Source organism: Saccopteryx bilineata, chromosome 2, assembly GCF_036850765.1.
Source record: "Saccopteryx bilineata isolate mSacBil1 chromosome 2, mSacBil1_pri_phased_curated, whole genome shotgun sequence".
Classification (NCBI taxonomy): domain Eukaryota; kingdom Metazoa; phylum Chordata; class Mammalia; order Chiroptera; family Emballonuridae; genus Saccopteryx; species Saccopteryx bilineata.
In genome coordinates this window covers 88,881,262-88,900,796 of record NC_089491.1, presented here as the reverse complement: position 1 = coordinate 88,900,796, position 19,535 = coordinate 88,881,262, and the positions used below count along the sequence as shown (strand labels likewise).

Sequence of the window (19,535 nt, the reverse complement as noted above, 5' to 3'; positions counted from 1 at the left end):
TTTATTTTTTCATAATTTAAGGAATTTGTTATTAAGTGGATACAAATAGTTTTTGTGAGTAGGAAAATGTTCTAAATACATTTAGTAAATTAATTTTAGGGTTTGTGTAAAAAAAATATGAGAAGTAAATCGTTTATTTTAAAGAAATTAGCTATTTTGAATATTTAAATTTAATAAATTTGACTTTTGCTGAAAACTATTTGTAGCATTAATATTAAGATGGGTGTTACGCCCTCTAAGAAAGAACATTAGTTTAGTTTGCAGCTCCACTGTAGGACATGGTGAATCAGAAGTTTTTTAGGGCATGTTCTTATAATTAATTTATTTACTTTGATTATGTATGTATATTACATACAAAATATGTGTGTCTCATGTACTATAGACAACAAAGCATTTGAGATACAAAATTAAATGAATATAAAATACTTTGAATTTCAACTAATATTACCCTAATGAATTACAGAGTGCCCATTAAATTTAATAGTTGAACTTGAAAAATTAGTGGATTCATCTGTGACTTATTTCTCCCTTTAGCTACCATGAAGAGTATTGGAAAGGAGAAAAACTTACTCCTTTTAGGTTTGCCCCTTGATATTTCAAAGAAGTAGACTACTTAAATTGGTAGTAGTTTATAGCTGCTGTTTCTACTCTTGTAAGCATGTTTCTGAGTTTCTCTATAATATAGAGTGCACTATATTATACCCTGGGGGCCTTAGAAGAATTCATTGTGTCTTCCCAAGTGTCTAACTTAATTCTTGGATACAGAGTTCTAAATATTATTTGATTGAATGTAGTTTTAACATTGATTTTTATTTATTTTTATTTCTCAGACAGGACATCTCTATAGATTCTACTTCATCCCTGAGAGAGAACAAGCAACCTGAAGGTTTGGAATTAAAACCAGGTATGAATCAAGTACTTAATTTTTATATAACTTTACCTGAAGAACATAAGCATTTACCAATAATAAATTTTCACAGTGATTCATTTTACCCTCATTTTACAGATAGGAGACAGAAAAATTTATTTGATCTAAGATCAAAAGAGTAAAGAATACATCTTTTGTTTTATGAGCTTTTTAGCCACTGGAGTAGTTAGTTCTGCCTTAGTAATAATATAGTAACAGATGCTACCAGAAAGTTGTCATCATAAATACATAGTTTTAATTTGCTAATCTTTATTATATATCTTAGCTATAAGATACTAGAAATATTTATATGTTAACTAATCCAAAGCTAGGTATGTGAAATACGTGGAAAAAATTAAGTCTTCTAAAATAACTTTTTTAGCAATGTTTTGTCCTTGTTGACTTTCTTAATTATTATATTCTATAAATTAGTATTTTTTGATAAAACCACCTTCAGAAATAAAGTAGCAATTTGGGATGTATTCAAGCCATGTAGATCAATAGAGCTAATCTTGTAGATGTATTTTTATTTGTTTCTTCTCATCTTAGTTGGGGAAATTGAAAGTAAAATAAATTTTTAATACTTATTCAAAAAACACATTTTTCTCTTTCTTGCTAAAACTACTACAGAGCAGTGATAAACTGTTGCAGCTAAAAGGGTTGTATTACTTCCTATGTAAACTATTCATATTTGATAACTTAGGATAGTTTCTCTAAAGCTTGAACTATAGAAACTTACTTGCTAGAGAGAAGCAAGTTATTACATTATTTAGGCAGAATTTTTTTTTAATTAGCTGTGGTTAACAAAGTGAAAAATAATACTGGATAATTACTTTTATGATTCATTCCATTTATATAGAGAGAACAAAGTCTAGATATTCTATAATTTTAACTGTTGTCCTATGGGGTTCATAAATATTTCTGATGTTCTTGAGAATTCCAATGTTTTTCAGAAATTCTATTTCAAATAGCCAGAGAAAATTATCTTTGTATTCTGACTACTTTGAGCACCCTTCACAGACATGAACTCAGATTTATAGTTTTCATTTACATTTATTTGTCATATAAAAATAATGCAAAGCACACATAATCTTTATAAAATGTAATCATAGTCTTATAGCTCTTGCACTATATATATACATTTATATATGTATGTGTGTGTGTGTGTGTGTGTGTGTATATATATATATATATATATGAACATTGCTGTTGTTTTTGCCCTTATTTCTACTCTTTGCAGCAAATGAGCAGACAGTGTGGAGGTTGTGCTGCTCGAACATCTGTGGACAGAAGAACGTTGTAAAACAACAGTGTTTTTCAACCGCCAGCACACTGGGAATTTTGTGCAGGTCCGTGAAAGGGTTATTTATCATGGTGGTTAACTCTTTCTCAGGCTGACACAAAATTTCCAAGGCACCGAATTTGAAAAACACTGAGAGGAATAGAAAAAATCTAGAATGGGCAGGCTGATTCCAGTTCCCAGGGAAAAAGAAATGGAGACCTCATTGTACAAAGTACAATGCTGCCCTCTAATGGAATATGCTTCCATGTTCAGCCACTGGGAGCTCTTTAGAACTTCCTTCCATGTGTCATCATCCTGGTTTTGCTTTGATTTTCTAATGGTATCTTCAGTCATTTGAAAACCAGCTAGGGAGGTAAAGAGGGAGAGAAGAAGAACTCAGAGTAGCCAGATAAACATCAAATTTTTAGGCACAGGAGGTTTTATAGACCATTCTTAGGTTCTCACATAGGCATCAGAACCATCAAGAACATACTGTCATCAAAAAATGACAGCAAGCAGAGGTGAGAAAAATAAAAGGTCTAAGCAGAATCAGGCCTTTGTGCAGCACAGTTCACGGTGTGACTAAATCTACAGGAAATGGTTAGATCCAATTTCAGTTCTTTTTTAAAAGAAAGCATAGAAATAGGTGAAGTCTTTTAGAAAAATGTCTATAAAAATGGTTAAAATATAAAATTTTTTTTATTGCATAGTGAAATAAATATTATCATACTTAGACAATTCAGTTTTGTAGAGCAAGTTCCAGATAAATATTTGTATAGCTGAAATCTGAATCAGCTAGCAAGTAACTTGCTTGGAAATAGGCTCAGTAAAGATTATTGCCTATTTTTCTAAATGAATTAATATGACCTATTTTTAATATGCAAAACTTTCAAAATTGATTTAATATTTTCTCTTTTTTGTTGTTTTTTTTTTTTTTTTGCTTAGCTAGCTATTTTTGCTTGCAGTGGGTTCAAGAAAAACAGAATATAATGCTCACTATGAATGCATTGTCTTTTTCTTTAATGGCTTGGTTGTTTAAGAAAATTCAATGAAGCTTACTTACTGAAGTAGCCCTTTTGTTCAGTAGACCAAAATATAAAGCAGTGTAGAGTTTTCTCTTTGCTCTTCCAGAATAAAATAAATCTTACTGTATGACCTATTAATGGTGCATGATACTGACACGTTATTTAAATTACATTTTCAGTTTTTTCAGCTTCTAAAATACTCAGATATTGATAAGTATTAACTATGAGTTAAATTGAAGTTGGCTTCTTTTTTTTTGTACTGGTTTTATTCGTCTTCCAGATAGGAAATAACATGAAACTAAAGATTAATATCAGATTGTACACTAATTTCTATCACACTTTAATAATGGATTAATACTTGAAGATTTACCTTTGTTGTGCAAACATTTAAATGTAAATATAATCAACAGGTTGATTGATTGGTACTGTAGTAAAATAGAAATTCTTCTGTTGGGTTTTTTACTTCATTTTTAGTAAGAGGACAGTTCAGTTGTAGTAGAAACACTGAGTCTAATTCCTGAGGCATTATGTTAATTTCTGGAGGTTTCATGGCTTGTATTATTGAAAAGATTTAGCTCAGCTTTTAAAATAATAATGTTTGTATAAATTTTCTAAATCAGTTATTTGTGCTATAGTTAACAAAATTAAAACTGCTATTTATCAAAGGTATTAAATGTGTATAAAATATTTTAAAAATATCAAATATCTGCTACTACTGAGTTTTTTCTATATATTTTTCTATAAATTAAGACATTCAGTAATATTAATATAATGGTCAATACATAAATTGTCGCTTTAGAGTTTACAAATAGGGAATATTCTGAAAATTCTTCATAACTTCAAGAATTAAGTTCTTAGAAGTTGTCAGGATAAAGTTTTTAACTGTACAGGAGAACCATGTAAGTTAAAAATGGGTATTTAGCTTGACCTGTGGTGGCACAGTGGATAAGGCATTGACCTGGGATGCATTGACTTGCTGATTCACGACCCCAGGTTTGCCTGGTCAAGGCATATACAAGAAAGAACTATGAGTTGATGCTTTCTGCCTTTCTCTCTTTCCTCTGAAATCAATAAATTTTTTTTAAAAGAAAGAAAATGTGGATATTTACATTCAAGATAAGAGTTGAGGTCACTTGAAATTATTTGAAGAGAAGTGAGGGAGAAGCATGATTATATACGGGGCCAGCAGGTAAAGTTATCATTTGACCGTTTATTTCAAATAATCACAAGTAACAGATAATGCAGTGGCTGCCTTTTGAAGGTGTTTGAACACAGGTTACCTAAATGACCACTTGGTGGCACTGTTGTAAAGGTGATTCAAGCAATGTTTTGCTGGCCTGGATCTTGAAGTATGTACTTTCTAGCTGTCAGAGTTTGTAAATACCAGTGCCTAGTGCAGTGTCTTCATTTGAGAACAGTGCTTAATACTTGTGTTCTTAGATTGTTTAATGGAAGCAGAATGAAATATACCATTTTTTTTCTCTAGCTCTACATTTTTTATTCTATTAGAGGAAAAGATACTTGATTTAGTCTTTAAGTTGTATGATCATTCCTTGAATTGCAGATATTTGAATATAGTCATTAAAATAAATCTGTAACCATATGTTATGTAGAATTATCAGAATCAGTAAGACATTTACTACATCTTACTCTGAATCTTTTACATTGGCTTTCTCAGAGTTTTGCTATGGTTAGGCTCAAATTTTGTTAATTTTTCTTTTCTATTGAGATAGGACTGGTTTAAACAGCTATTTTTAACCTTTTTCATCTCACAGTACGCATAAACTAATTACTGAAATTTTGTGGCACACCAAAAAATATATGTTTTGCTGATCTGACCAAAAACGAAGGGGGTATAATTTTGATTCCTTGACATCAGATGACTATTGTGTTGGCTGTTGCCATTTTTAAATTTACTAATCTAAGGGAAAAGAGGTCATTGCCCTGACCAAATAGGTGTTACATGTTTTAAAAATTCTTGTGGCACACTGGTTGAAAATCACTGGTTTATAACATATAAGTTTCAGGTATACAGCATTATAAATTGACATCTTGTTTTTTTAAAAACATCATTCCTTTATGCAGTTATATTTCAGCCTTCTAGTTCACAAGTTAGTGAATTATCTTTGAAAATTATCTTCTTAACAAGAGCTTCAAGAAGTTGAAAAGTAGAATTTAATAGGAAAATAGTGTTTTCAATGGCTAAACTATGTGATGAAACTTTTCTCTGGGCTTCTTTCAGCCTTTCTGACCATTGGTCACCACAGTGTGATTATACACACTCCCAGAGAATGACTAAGGAGAACACCAGAACTTCTAAAGTAAATAAATATTTTAAAAAACATATATTTAAATCTTTCCTTTTAGAATTTCTGGTGATATATATATATATATATATATATATATATATGATTGTAATAGTACATATTAATTTATAACTAAATAAAAAAGGGTGTTAGGTACTTATAAATGTTTTCACAGGTAGGTTTATTTAGATAGTGAAGTTGAGACCATTCTCTTCGACCAGTGGTTGGCAAACTCATTAGTCAACAGAGCCAAATATCAACAGTACAATGACTGAAATTTCTTTTGAGAGCCAAATTTTTTAAACTTAAACTGTATAGGTAGGTACATTCCTTATTAAGGTAGCACCTGCACGTGGTATTTTGTGGAAGAGCCACACTCAAGGGGCCAAAGAGCTGCATGCGGCTCGCGAGCCACAGTTTGCCGACCAGGGTCTTAGACTATCATAAAGAATTGGTAATGGCCATAGCTTATTCCTTTATTAATTCTAGAACTGTAAATGTAATGTAAGAGATTTTGCTATTCATTAGCAAAGGTATTAAATATAAAGCTAGATGAACCCATTTGAGTTCTTAAGGTGAGGGATAAATGAAAAAAACCCAGTTAATTTTAGTTTTTGCTGCTGTTCTAAGGTGGTACTGATTGGTACTACAGTAGGGGAAGCAAAGTTGGATAAGTAGAGGAACTTGGATAAAGAGATATGAATTTTCAATTAAAAAGATGTTGAGTTTTGCTGAAAAGAACTTCACAACCGCCTGACCAGGCGGTGGCGCAGTGGATAGAGCATCGGACTGGAATGCAGAGGACCCAGGTTCAAGACCCTGAGGTCGCCAGCTTGAGCACGGGCTCATCTGGTTTGAGCAAAGCTCACTAGCTTGGACCCAAGGTCGCTGGCTCTATTGAGCAAGGGGTTACTCAGTCCAAGGCACATATGAGAAAGCAATCAATGAACAACTAAGGTGTCACAACGAAAAACTAATGATTGATGCTTCTCATCTCTCTCCATTCCTGCCTGTCTGTCCCTATCTATCCCTCTCTCTGACTCTATCTTTGTCTCTGTAAAACAAAACAAAACAAAAAACTTCACAACCATAGCTAAAAGAGTAAATACAGTAATAAAAATGCCATCAGAGGTTTTTATTGCTTTGTAAAAGAGAGGATGAATATTATCAGTTAATTAAGCAGCATTTGTAGGCCAAGAGTTTTCCATGCCTGCCGTGTATGTATGTGTTGTTGAAGAAATCTGGGGATTGGCAGATGAACTCTGTGCTGCCCCTTTCTTTGTAGATCTGAATTGCAGGCATGAGTGCTAGAAAGCAGTGGGAGACCGAAAAGATAGTGTTACTAGGCTGTCTGGAGTTGGCAGCAGAGAAGCATATGTACCACTGAAAAAGGATGAGTCTGATTCCTTTCTTCCCAGCCCTTGTTTACCTCCTTGACCAGCTATAACAAATAAGTATTCACAGAATGCCACTTCTCAAAATGAGTTAATTTCTTTTAAGGGGTTTTAAAAATTTATTTTGGGGAAGTGCTATCAAATTAAGTCATTGCTGAAGTAAAAAGTAGTGTAACCATTATTGCCACTTAAAGAATTTACATTTCTTTTTTCACTATTTTGAGCTTTTCATAAGTTATTACTAATTTACTAATGATGATACTAAGTGGGAAGCCTTGTTTTTTTTTTGTGTGTGTGTGTGGAATAATAAAAGGCTTTATTATTATTTTTTTAATATATTTTTTTATTTATTCATTATAGCGAGGGGAGAGAGAGTGAGAGAGAGAAGGGGGGAGGAGCAGGAAGCATCAACTCCCATATATGCCTTGACCAGGCAAGCCCAGGGTTTTGAACCGGCAACCTCAGCGTTTCCAGGTTGACGCTTTATCCACTGCGCCACCACAGGTCAGGCTAAAAGGCTTTATTGAATACAGTGCACATCCTGCCCGACGAGGTTCCCTAGCCCCGGTGACAGAGGCTAGGCAAGTTGTCGAAGCCTCCTTGTTTTTTAATGTGTCTCTTTTTATGAGTAATAGTTAAATAAAAAGGTGAAAATTACAGTTGTATTTCGGATTAGGCCATACTGTATCTATACCTCTTAAAGGCTCCTTTGTTATATTTAAATGGGAGACTTTTCTAGATTTTAAAAATGTAAGGCTTTTAGATGCATAATGCCCTGCTGGTTTTGTCAAGAATTAAATGAAAAAAGAATTTGATTTGGTATTTTGAGAGAAATGTGTATTTCCATGTTTTTTTTTAATTATACCCATTAATTATACCTAGTATTTCTTTTCTTTTTTTATTTTAATTATAAGCATGCTATCTTGTGATGTATTTCACAGGCTCCTAGACATACTCTTAGGGCAGCTGCTAGGTGGTTACATACTCAAAACCTTTATCAGATGTTTGGATCCCCTTTGATCCTGTGTGCTTCTCAGTCATTATGTTTTTGTCTAGTTCATTGGGAAAAGTATTTCTTTGAATGGAAGTGTTTCTATCAAAGGAAAAATACTAAACACTAGGCTTGAAATCAAATTTTATTATCAGTCCCTGACCTTTTTACACGGGCCACACCATGGTCTGTGTTTTAATTAGCAGTTTTGCTTGCCACATCATATAGCTGATGCCATGTTGAATTTGTAGATAATAGACTTTAATTTTGAAAAAAGTAACATTCCATAATTGTTTGACACAACTTTAGTTCTACAAAAAAATTGAGTGGAAAGTACAGGGTTCCTGTGTACCCACTTACCACCTCTTCTCCCACTTTCCTTTATTATTATCTTGCTTTAGTGTTGGACAAACAAATGTGTTACAAGTGTGTTAGACGTGCTTGCCTTGTACTTTGCCAGTCTGGTGCATGAGCACAGGGCAGCACCATGTGTGTATCATCTATGTGAGGTTGCAGATGCTTGCCCTCAAGGCGGCTAATTGCAAATTACGGATTGCCTGCCGCCATTGGGAGGAGCCATTGCTTGCTATTGTTTGCTGGAAAAGGCGTGCCCCCCCCCCTCCAGTCTGTTTGCTTGGGCATCCAGAGAGAGGGAGGAGTTTTTGTCCTACCTGCTTGCTAGTCTGCTGTGGAGAGACTCTAGTAAACAGAATGGCCCACCATTTTCTGGCTCCACAGTTCTTTTACCATCTGCCTGAGTCCATTATGAACCTGCATGGCCACAATGGCCACTGGCCTTATATCTGGCGCAGTGAGCAGAGTTAGGATCAGATTGGTATGGAGCCACTAACTCCTTTGAAGGGTGCCGTGGTCACTGTTACCCAGTGTATAGTTCCCCTTGGCTGTCCTTTTGGGGTTCTGGGATGGGTGTTTTTCAAATCCTGCAAGAGGAAACCAGGAGTTCTGTGTGAGAAGCTGGCCATGGTGAAAGCTTCAGTATGAGCTGCAGATTGAGTGGCAACAACAACTGGAACTGAACCTGGAACAGTCTCTAGAGGAGACTGACTGGGTTCAAGAGCTGCAGTGTTAGATGCAGGCTGAGCACCCACAGCTCCTGGAACTGGAACAGTCTCTGGAGAAGGTATTGCAGGTTCATGAGTTGCAGTTTGCCCTGGAAGCTAAACAGTGGCACTGGCAGTTGGAGAAACAACTGCAGTTTCAAGAGCTCGAGTCTCAGGTTCAGGCTGAGAGCTGGCAGCTCTAGGAGCTGAAATGGTCACCAAAGGAGCAGCAGCATTCTTGCTGGTAGAGTGACAGTAGCAGGTGTTTCCAGCTCCTTTTCTGAGGATGAGGAGACTTGGACTGAACCTGTAGAGCACAGACTCAGCCTGGCTACTGGTCACCCAGAAGGTAGAAACCCAGCAGCCTAGAGCGCCTCTAGGGCAGCCCATCAATGTGGTTACACAGACAGTGGCAGATTTGGGGGAGCTGGAGACAGCACAGGACCATAAGGCTGTGTGGGCTGCTGCCCATGCTGCCCCGCCTCCCCCCCCACTAATAAGGGAAACGGGCCTGGAAAAGTTACCTGAAAACAGATGTGGGTAGATTTGATTGCCACTGAGGCAGATAGGGAGAAATTGGATGGCAGGTCTAATAGCGTCCTGTTAAAGCTTTGGTGACAGCTTGAGCCAGGGCAGAGGTTCCAGCTGCTGAAAAAGCAGGGGAAGCAGGCGGCCCTGCAGATGCCAAGATAATGACTGATGTTCAGGTTGCATGATTGCAAGATTACTTGTTGGAGGCAGTTGTGGGAGAGGAGGATTCTCCCCAAGATCTATTGTCCCTGTTTGAATGGGGGAAGGTTGCGAGACTTTCCTAACAGGAATCAGGGATGTGTGCGGAGGCCTGAGGCCCCATGTGAAACTGATAATCTATTGACCACCTTCTAATGTGCATCAGGTGTTGGATTAGAAGGTAATAGGTGTTTTTTTTCTCCAGCTGCTAAGAGATCAAGGCAGCATAGGCCTTGAATGTGTTTCACCCCACCAGGCCCTGTAAGCTTGCTGAGGAGTTTGGAGGGGGCTTATGGAAATGGACAGAGCACTTATGGAGAGGCACTGAGGTCCGTTTATAAAGAGCTGTATCCCTAGTTGCCTATAATGGACCTTTACCTTGGTGATTTGCACAGACAGCTGGGCTATCTGTCATGTTCTGATCATTGAGTACTGTAATAGACTCTTGGACTGCCACCAAGGGGGAACACTGGCTCCCTTGTTGGATGGACATGCTACTTTTGGACAGTATGAAAGACCCTGATGGAGGGGCACAAGCTCCAGTAGAGGCCCGCCTGCACTGGGAAGCTGCTCTCCACCATTACAGTATCCACCATTAACAGTACACAGCATAGTCTCACCTGTTCATCCCTCCCACTTACCCTCCCCCAAACTCCTGGCAACCACCGATCTTTCATTTACTGTCTGGCTTTGTCTTTTCTGGATGTCATATAGCTGTAATCATAGTGTGTGTGTGTGTGTGGGGGGGTAGATTGGTTTTATCAACGTACAAAACATTCAAACCTGTAAGAATTTTTATGAGTTTATTTGAGCCAAACTGTCAACAATTGCTGGGAAGCACAGTCTCAGTGGATTGAGAAAATGCTCCAGAAAATAGCGGTTACACCATTTATTTTATACATCAGAAGCAAAGGGAAAGACATAAGGGGATTGCCTGAAATCCATTGGTGAGTGATTAGGGAGGCAGGAGAAGGCCCTTTCTCTGGGATTGGATACAAAGTAAAAGGAATAGATACATACGGATATAGGCAGGCAAAGGATGATAGTTAGCCGTTACCAACTAACGGGATAATAACAATGAAGGGATTCATGGTTTCTGTTTTGATGGGTTGGTTGTTTGCTGAGGGGCTAGAAAGAAAGATTAGGAGAAAATACCTCCCTAGGACAGGATTACCCACCATGAACTGCTTTTATTTAGAAAGTTTTAATTTCACACCATCCTGTGTGGTTACTTTAAGTCTGAGTTTGCAAGGCCATCATGCAGGTCTCCCCTGAGCTTGTCAGGTTCAGCATATGGCCCCCTTTTCATCTACAGTTTCTTTCACTTAACGTGCATTTGTTGGTTTTCCGTGTCTTTTTGTGGCTTGATAGCTCATTCTCTTGTTGCTGAATAATGTTCCATTGTCGAGATGTACAGCAGTTTACGTACCCACTCACCTGTTGAAGGACATCTGCTTAGCTTCCATGTTTTGACAATCCTGAATAAAGCTGCTGTAATCATTTGTATGCAGGATTTCCTGTGGATATAATTTTAACTCTGGGTGAATACCAAGTTTAGTTTTGTAAGAAACTGCCAAACTGTCTTTCAAAGCATTGTGGCATTTTCCATTCCCACCAACAGTGAATGAGAGTTTCTGTTCCAAATTCTCGCTAAAATTGCATGCTCTTATCGTTTTGGATTTTGGGCAATCTAATAGGTGTGTAATAGTATCTAGTATTACTTTCCAATACTCTAGTGACATATGATGTTGATTGTTTTTCATATGTTTCTTTGCCATCTATAAATCTTATCTAGTGACTCATCTCCTAAATATCTTGCCCATTTTAAAATTGGGTTGTTTGTTTTCTAATTGTTGAGTTTTAAGAGTTCTTATATAGTTTGGATACCAGTTCTTTATCAGATATGTTTTGAAAATATTTCTCTCTGTCTGTGGCTTGTCTTTTCATTCTCTCACTGTTTATTCATATTTAACACATACTTTTTAATCTGTCTTCTACATATTATATTTATTCAGGTTGGTGTAAGGGACCTACAAGAAGAAGATACATTCAGCCTGAACCAACATTCTAATCTGTAGAATTTGTGGTCATCCTGATTCTGTTAAGATCTGGGAGGCAGAATAGAATGTTTAAATGTGTAAGGTTTTCAAAATAAACTTGAGTTTGACTTTTGCTTCTGCCACTTTAGTTTTGTGAACGAGGACAGGTTACAGTCTCTGTCCCTGTTTCCTCATTTATAAAATGGGAATAAGAAATATGAGTGTCCATTATTGTGTTGGCATAAGGATTAAAAGAGGTAATGCATGTAAAGTGCTTTAGAGAAGTGCTTTGTAATAGTAAGTGCTCAGTAAATATCAGTTCTTGTTATAATTATTTCTACCATCATTGTTGTCATCAATGTTTTCTGCCTAATCCCCGTGGTACCCCGGCTGTCTCTCATTGGTAAAATTGTTTCTATATTGAATTATAGTCTGCCTTTATGTAACTTCTATTCATTGGTCCTTTGTGCCCTTTGGATTATAGAAAATAAATTTAATACCTTTTCTAAATGATGTCTCTTTGAATTTTAAAGCTGATTCCTTCTTTCAACAAACTAATTTCTGTTTTATGCTAGGCATCAGGGATGGAAAGATAAATAAAATGTGGCCTGGTTTGGAAAGAATTTGTCTAATAAAGGAAAACAGATATGTAATTAATTGTATATATCCACCTGTATCTGAATTTATATACCCTTTTTCCTGTTAAGAAGGTTAAACTCTTTATTGCTGCTACCGAGCCCACTATATGTATAGTGATCACATTCCTGTTTGGTACCGGGAGTTGGTTCCTCTCTTTCCCTAATCAGTGCCCTCCTCCTTAGTGAACTACTGCGGGCAGCAGTTTCACTGGTCATTGCTGAGTCCTCATCTTGACCTTCCAGCCACGTTTGACACCCTTGATTATCTCCCTTTCCTGACACTGACTTTCTTCTCAGTCCTCTTTGCATTATGTCCTCCTCTGCTCACTTCTAAGTGCCCCAGGACTTATTCTTTGTACTTTTTCTCTTTTCTGCATTTTCAGGTGGTGATCTTACATAGTTCCAGGTGTGGCAACTACAAATTTATTTTTGCAATTCAGACCTTTCTCCTTTCTAACACTTATGTATTCACTTTATTTGTTAGATGTTGAATAAGCATCTTAAAATTTATTATGTCCCAACTTGAGGTGATGAACACACAATACAATAATAACAGATGATACATTTTAGAATTGTTTACCTGAAATCTATATAATTTTATTACCTGATGTCACCCTAATACATTCAACAAAAAGGTAAGAAAAGTTAATATGTCCCAGAATTAATTCTCCATCCTTTTCTGATACCCCAAAGCAACAGACAACTCCCTACCACAAAACACACACACATACATATGAACAAAAAATCTTGCTGCTTCTATAGTCTTCTTCATCTCTTTTAAATTTTTTATCTCTGTCAACACATCTCATCAGCTCTATTTTAAGAATATTCATAATTCAACCACTTCACACATCTTCTTAGCCATACTATTGTGGTGTTGATTTTTATATCATCCTCATTCCTCTATTTCTGTCTATGTTCTCCTGTAGCCCTTTTTTCACACAGTAATCTGAATTATTATTTTGAACTGTAAGAGAAAGGGTGAAAAGGATCAACATGTAGCTTCTTTCACTTAGTTGTACATTGATTGCTTCTCATAAGTGCCTTGACCAGGTCCAAGTTAATGTCCCTTTGCTCAAGCCATTGCACCGTGTACTTGTTTTATGGCTGCTGTGTTCACTCACTTAGGATACCAGATGAACACTCCTACTCCTCATTCTCCCACAGTAGGTTATCTTTGGATCCCTAATTTTTTTTTCTTCCTTTGTTCATCTTGGTCATTCATTTCTTGTAGCTGGGTTTCTCTGGTAGCCGATTTGGGTTTCTGCAGTAGCCATGTAGATATATTCCTCTAACAGATCTCTTTCTTTAATGTAATAAAAGTAGCCCTCTCATTAGAGTGTCTGGGCCTGTGGCAGAAAAAAGGGAAGGAAAGTAGGAAGGAAGGATTCAAATGGGTCAACCATTCTGAATGAATTTAATATTAATCATATTGCTGTTTGTTCTACATTTGTCTCTTCCTGGCTTCAAAGACTTTCTGACCTGTGGGGTCTTTGGCTGTGGTTTTGCTTTGTCTTAATTTTTCTGTCAGGTTCATTCTGCCCACCTATATTTTGTAAATAGCCTAAAAATTTTCCTTTCATATGACACACATTCCTATTATCTAATACTATGATTTTGTTTTTTTCTTTTTAAACTTTTTACAAGGTTGAAGAAATACAAAATGTTTAGAGTAAAATTGGAAAACTCTTTTTTTTTCTCTTCTGCCTCTACTTTTACTCTCTTCCACAGAAGTAACCACTATTAATAATTTACTGTTATTAATTTACTATTAATAATTTGTTGTTTTTAATATGATCAATCTTTATTTTACTTTTTTGACTTGACAGTATATCTTGAAAATTTTTTCATCTTAACCAATTAATTTTTTTCAGGTGGGTAAAAAATTTCTATCTTTTACTGAGTAAAATATAATAACTTAACTGTTTTAATTTGCATTTCCCTGATTAGAAATTTTTACTGTTGAGCCTTTTCTCATGTATTCATTGATTTTAAGATGGGCAATTTAAAAATATTAACAAAATACTTTTTTTGAAAATACGTGTTTAGAAAGATCAAATATAGGAATATATCCAATGTCTAGTTATGTATAAGAAATAACTACTATATTTCCTTTTGACACACTTGTATCAATTTTTTATCTGTCAATCCTGTTATGTAAATAAGATTCTCCTATAAGGAAGTTAAGAAAGTTAGTATTTTAGGGGTCATAACTTTTTTATAACATATTAGAATTTAAAAGATAAATAAATTTATGTATAACTGAGCACTCAGAGTTGTAAAGGACACCTGAATTTGAATAATGTCCAAGGCCAAAGTGGTTGAGAGCTATAATCTGCATTTGTATTTATTTTCTTATCATCAGTTATAGAAGTTTTATAACAAATCCATTTTAAAAAAGTATGGTGAACTATATTAATTAAAATTCTCTTGATGAAAACTTTTTTTATCTTAGAAAATGGCCTTAGGCATTCTCCTTTAATTTTTTGATTTAGAACAAAGTGTTTGAAAGCGTATGAAAAGATTCTGGACACTTATAATGCACATGGTATTCAGCTTACTAATGATACTTTTACTTTTTTTCAGTCTATAATGCAAAGTATTTTAAACTCTTTCTAAAATGGGATTTTACTACAATAATAAGCAAACCCTATTCAAAGGGTTGCCACTGACAGTTTTTAATTTGTACTATAGAAGCTTTACTGTGGTAAAAGTGTTATGACATTTTATTTAGGAAAATGGATCGTGGAACTCCATATAATGATACAAATTTCCCAATGCTTATGTGTTCTAAATTAGAATGAAAATTACATTAAAATTTACTTTAAATTAGATCTGTTTTCAAAATTAAGGAGTCAATGGGAAAGGCGTTAGTTAGGATGGGGATTATGGAATGTGATTGGGACTGGTGGGAGGCGGGGTCAAAGCAGCCCTTTAATCATAAATGGAAAGGACACTTTGAGGAGGACAATTAGGTTACATCATTCTTTCTCCCTTTTTTTTTTTTGTTTGTTACAGGCAAAGGGGAAGATAGTGATGTGCTCAGTATAAATGCAGATGCTTATGACAGTGACATAGAAGGCCCATGCAACGAAGAAGCAGCTGCTCCTGAGGTCCCAGAAAATACAGTCCAGAGTGAAGCTGGTCAGATAGATGACCTGGAGAAGGACATTGAAAAAAGTGTGAATGAGATTCTGGGACTGGCAGAGTCCAGCCCAAAGGAACCCAAAGCAGCTCCCCTAACTGTTCCTCCACCAGAAGATGTCCAGCCTTCTGCACAGCAGCTAGAGCTGCTAGAACTCGAGATGCGGGCAAGAGCTATTAAAGCCCTAATGAAAGCTGGGGATATAAAAAAGCCAGCCTAGTTATTTAACTTGAAACTGAATGTTAGGTGTGTTTGAACAAAGCCACGTGATATAATTTTGTATATGAAGTTTATTTTGGGTCATATATGATTTTTTTTTTCATGTAACCCTTATTAGATAAACTCATCTTAGGCCTGAAATACCAATGGTATTTTTTTGTTTTATTTTGTTTTTTTGTTAATGTTACTTTTATATATGTGTGATTGTTCTATGAATTCATGGCAAATATCAGGTAATTGAATACTTTGTTAGGTATTTTAGCTTGTCTGCAGATTAATATCTGAAAAACCACTGACCAAGAGTCAGTAATTTTTTTCTTTATTTTTAAGTATTTCGGCACCAAACCTAAGAGCTTAAGAAAAACTGATCAAGCATGTTGCTCTTAAGGCTACCTATATTTTGCAATGGAATATTAAATTGTTGTTCTTGTATTTGTTAACAGTTTAGGAAATTTAGTTATGCTTATGTGCACTTTGGAAATATGTATTGTCTTGAAGATACATACCTTCTGTGGTTGTGGATTTACTTGTAAAAGCTGAGAAACATTTTTTTACTTAGAGATCTGAAATGGTTGAAAAAAATTTATTTTATAAACAAAAGAAGGACTTAATGTAAGGTGATTTTTAACAATGTAGAGTACTGTAATTTCCCAACTCTAATTCCAGCAGGCAGACTATTCTAACAGGTATTTGATATTATTGAACACTTTGTTCAAGTTTTTATTCACTAAAAATGGGAACACATTTTCATTTTCATTCCAAGCTATGAGGAAAAGAATATTTTATCCTACAGGCTTTCTTCTGCTGTTTTTGCTTAAAGATCTGATGTACTATAATTCCATGAATTAAAAATAATAAAGACATCATTCTGGATTTGAAGACTTTTGATACATTTCCAAAAGCAAAATTAATTTTGGGAAGCTTTGATAAGTTGATGTTATAATTAATCTAATTTTGTATAGTTTTTGTAAATAATTAACATCTGCCACAATTATGAATGCTTTTTGCCCCATCACTAATTATAGTTGTTTGATACCAAAATAAATTTAGGTAGAGACTCAACTTAAAATAAATTTTTTCTAAAATATAAACCTGGTACCGTTTTTATGTTATAATATTTTTTTACTGATAAGCCATGCCTTATTAATATTGTATGAGGATTTTCTTTAGACACAAAACTTAGTAGCTGGCTTAATTATGTATAAATTTTAGATTTATTATGGAAATAGAGAGTATTTATGAAGCACTGAAGTTGCAGTTACAAATTTTGTTTCTGAACCTGCCTTTAAATAACCCTGTCATTTTTGTTCTTAATCTCTAAATCTTTTTTTTTTTTTTTTTTAATTTTCTGAAGCTGGAAACGGGGAGAGACAGTCAGACAGACTCCCGCATGCACCCAACCGGGATCCACCCAGCACGCCCACCAGGGGTGATGCTCTGCCCACCAGGGGGCGATGCTCTGCTCCTCCGGGGCATCGCCCTGCCGCGACCAGAGCCACTTCAGCGCCTGGGGCAGAGGCCAAGGAGCCATCCCCAGTGCCCGGGCCATCTCTGCTCCAATGGGCCTCGGCTGCGGGAGGGGAAGAGAGAGACAGAGAGGAAGGAGGGGTGGGGGTGGAGAAGCAAATGGGCGCTTCTCCTATGTGCCCTGGCCGGGAATCGAACCCGGGTCCCCCGCACGCCAGGCCGACGCTCTGCCGCTGAGCCAACCGGCCAGGGCTCTCCCTGAATCTTTCTGATGAGGCAGAGGCCTGTATTATTTGAAAAGCTTTTCTTAGGCTGGTAAACATGAATATGATTTAAATAGTGAGATCTTGTAGTTAACTGCTTCAAGATAAAAAAGACATTGATTATGATAAAATAATTTTCCTATTTCAACTTATACTAAAAGTTAAAGTAATAAAGTAGTGCAGAATAAACTTTAATGCTGCTTACTAATTATAAACGCTGTGGATGACGTGTGATTGAACATACATGGATAGAGAAAGGTCTGCTTGCTTTGTAACTGATGCAAGTCACCCCCTTCATGAAGCGTTGTGTGTCTGTGGTCTCCGGCGTGCAGAATGGAGGGCATTTGACCACAGTTGTATGTGTGAGGCTGAATGAGCTGAACAAATTAGAGTCCTACTTGGAAAATCAACCTTTCTTCTTATTCTTTGTTTTCTTTTTTAATGTTGAAAGACAGGAGAGCATTTTGAAAATGAATGGCTTTAGAGAATAGGAATGTTTGTTTTAGACATGCTAAGTAATGAGAAAATGACATATATTGATCTTTATGCTGTTATTTAAATCATCAGCTCCCAGGTACTTATTGATTACCTTTGAGGTGTTAAGTCTTGTTCAGAAGCTTAAACTCGGGGATGTTACAGTTATAGATTTTAGTGTAGAACAGATGGACTAAAATAAAGATATGGATCCTGCTTCCTTTTATGCCAAATTATTTCTTCCTTTTGCCAAGGTAGGGAAAATTTCTAGACAATGTTCAACTAATAATTAAAAGAGAAAAAAATTGGCAGCCTAATTTTCCACTTAAAGCAATCCACAGATACTTGAGTAGGAACTTGACCCAAATCTTGAATGATAGGTGGGAGCTGTTAATAATAGGTCCTCTTCTTTAGACCTTGGCCAGCTTATCTGTGTTGCTACTAATTTACACACTTAGATATATACTGAAAACCTATTACCAGCTTACCTGTATAACACTCTATGAAAAATCACAAACTCCCGAAATACTTTTGTTGAACATCATCAATTCCTTAAAACTGTCAAGAAATATATCCTTTTTAAATATATCTTGTTGCACAAACCTATTTCCAACAAATTGTTAGATCCTTCTAGGGCAGTGTTTCCCAACCTTTTTTATGCCATGCCCCACCTTAACCTTTCTAAAATTTTTATGTCCCCCCCTATGTAACATACATAATTTTTAACATTAAAAATTGATTTGTTCACTTAATAAACATAAATGATAGGTTCTAGGAAGAAATCACTATGAAATTGTTAACAAAACAGTAAGTAAAATTTCAAAACATATAATGAAAAACAGAAATTTAAATTATAAATAATTTTAATGCAGATTTTTCTATATTAATTTATTATTTTAATTTAGTGTGATCCTTGCGCTTGATGCTTGCTGCACAGAGACTTTATATTAGGTTCCAATTTGGTTAGCTTTAGTCTCAAGTCTCCACGTTGTGTTATATCCAGCCGATTTCTTTTTTTTACCAGTAAATTATTTACAGCACTAAATCCACATTCAGCTAAAAATGAAGATGGAAACGGTAGCAATAGTTTTCTTGCACATTTGGTTGAATTTGGGTATTTGATTTCTGTTTCCTCACCAAGCCATGCCATCGCTCCTTTGATATTAAATAAAGCTTTAACTGACTCATCATTTTGCAATTCTGCGAGTTCTTCTTGATACTGCATATTTGATATATCAGACAAATCCACTAACATTGGCTGCATCATCCATGTTGGGAAATCAATTTGTTTTAAATCAGAAAATCTTTCTTTTAAATCAGCCGATAGAATATTCAAATGATTGACAATAACAAGTAAAGCGGTATCAGTTACTTCACATTTTGGAGCCAATGAAACTGTTTAAAGTTTTTGTTGTTAATATGTTTCTGACATAACTCAATATTGGTAATGAAACCAAATATCTTTGCTTTTGCATCGACAAGAGTTTTATTTGTTCCTTGAAGTTGCTTATTTAATATATTTAGTTTTTCAAAGATATCGGCTAAATAACTCACAAATGCTTTACCATCTATTGTTAACAGATACTTCATTTCAG

At 35.5% G+C, this 19,535-nt stretch overlaps 1 protein-coding gene across 1 annotated transcript in view; it reads left to right on the top strand.

The window, feature by feature from the left end:
* The window catches only part of CAAP1 (caspase activity and apoptosis inhibitor 1), a 58,215-nt gene extending 41,404 nt beyond the window's left edge, over positions 1-16,811 (top strand). The window contains exons 5-6 of the mRNA XM_066257368.1: positions 831-904; positions 15,391-16,811. Of these exons, the coding sequence (XP_066113465.1) occupies positions 831-904; positions 15,391-15,737 (421 nt within the window). The 3' untranslated portion in view covers positions 15,738-16,811. The remainder of the gene's footprint in view (positions 1-830; positions 905-15,390) is intronic.
* Positions 16,812-19,535: the final 2,724 nt, after the last annotated feature.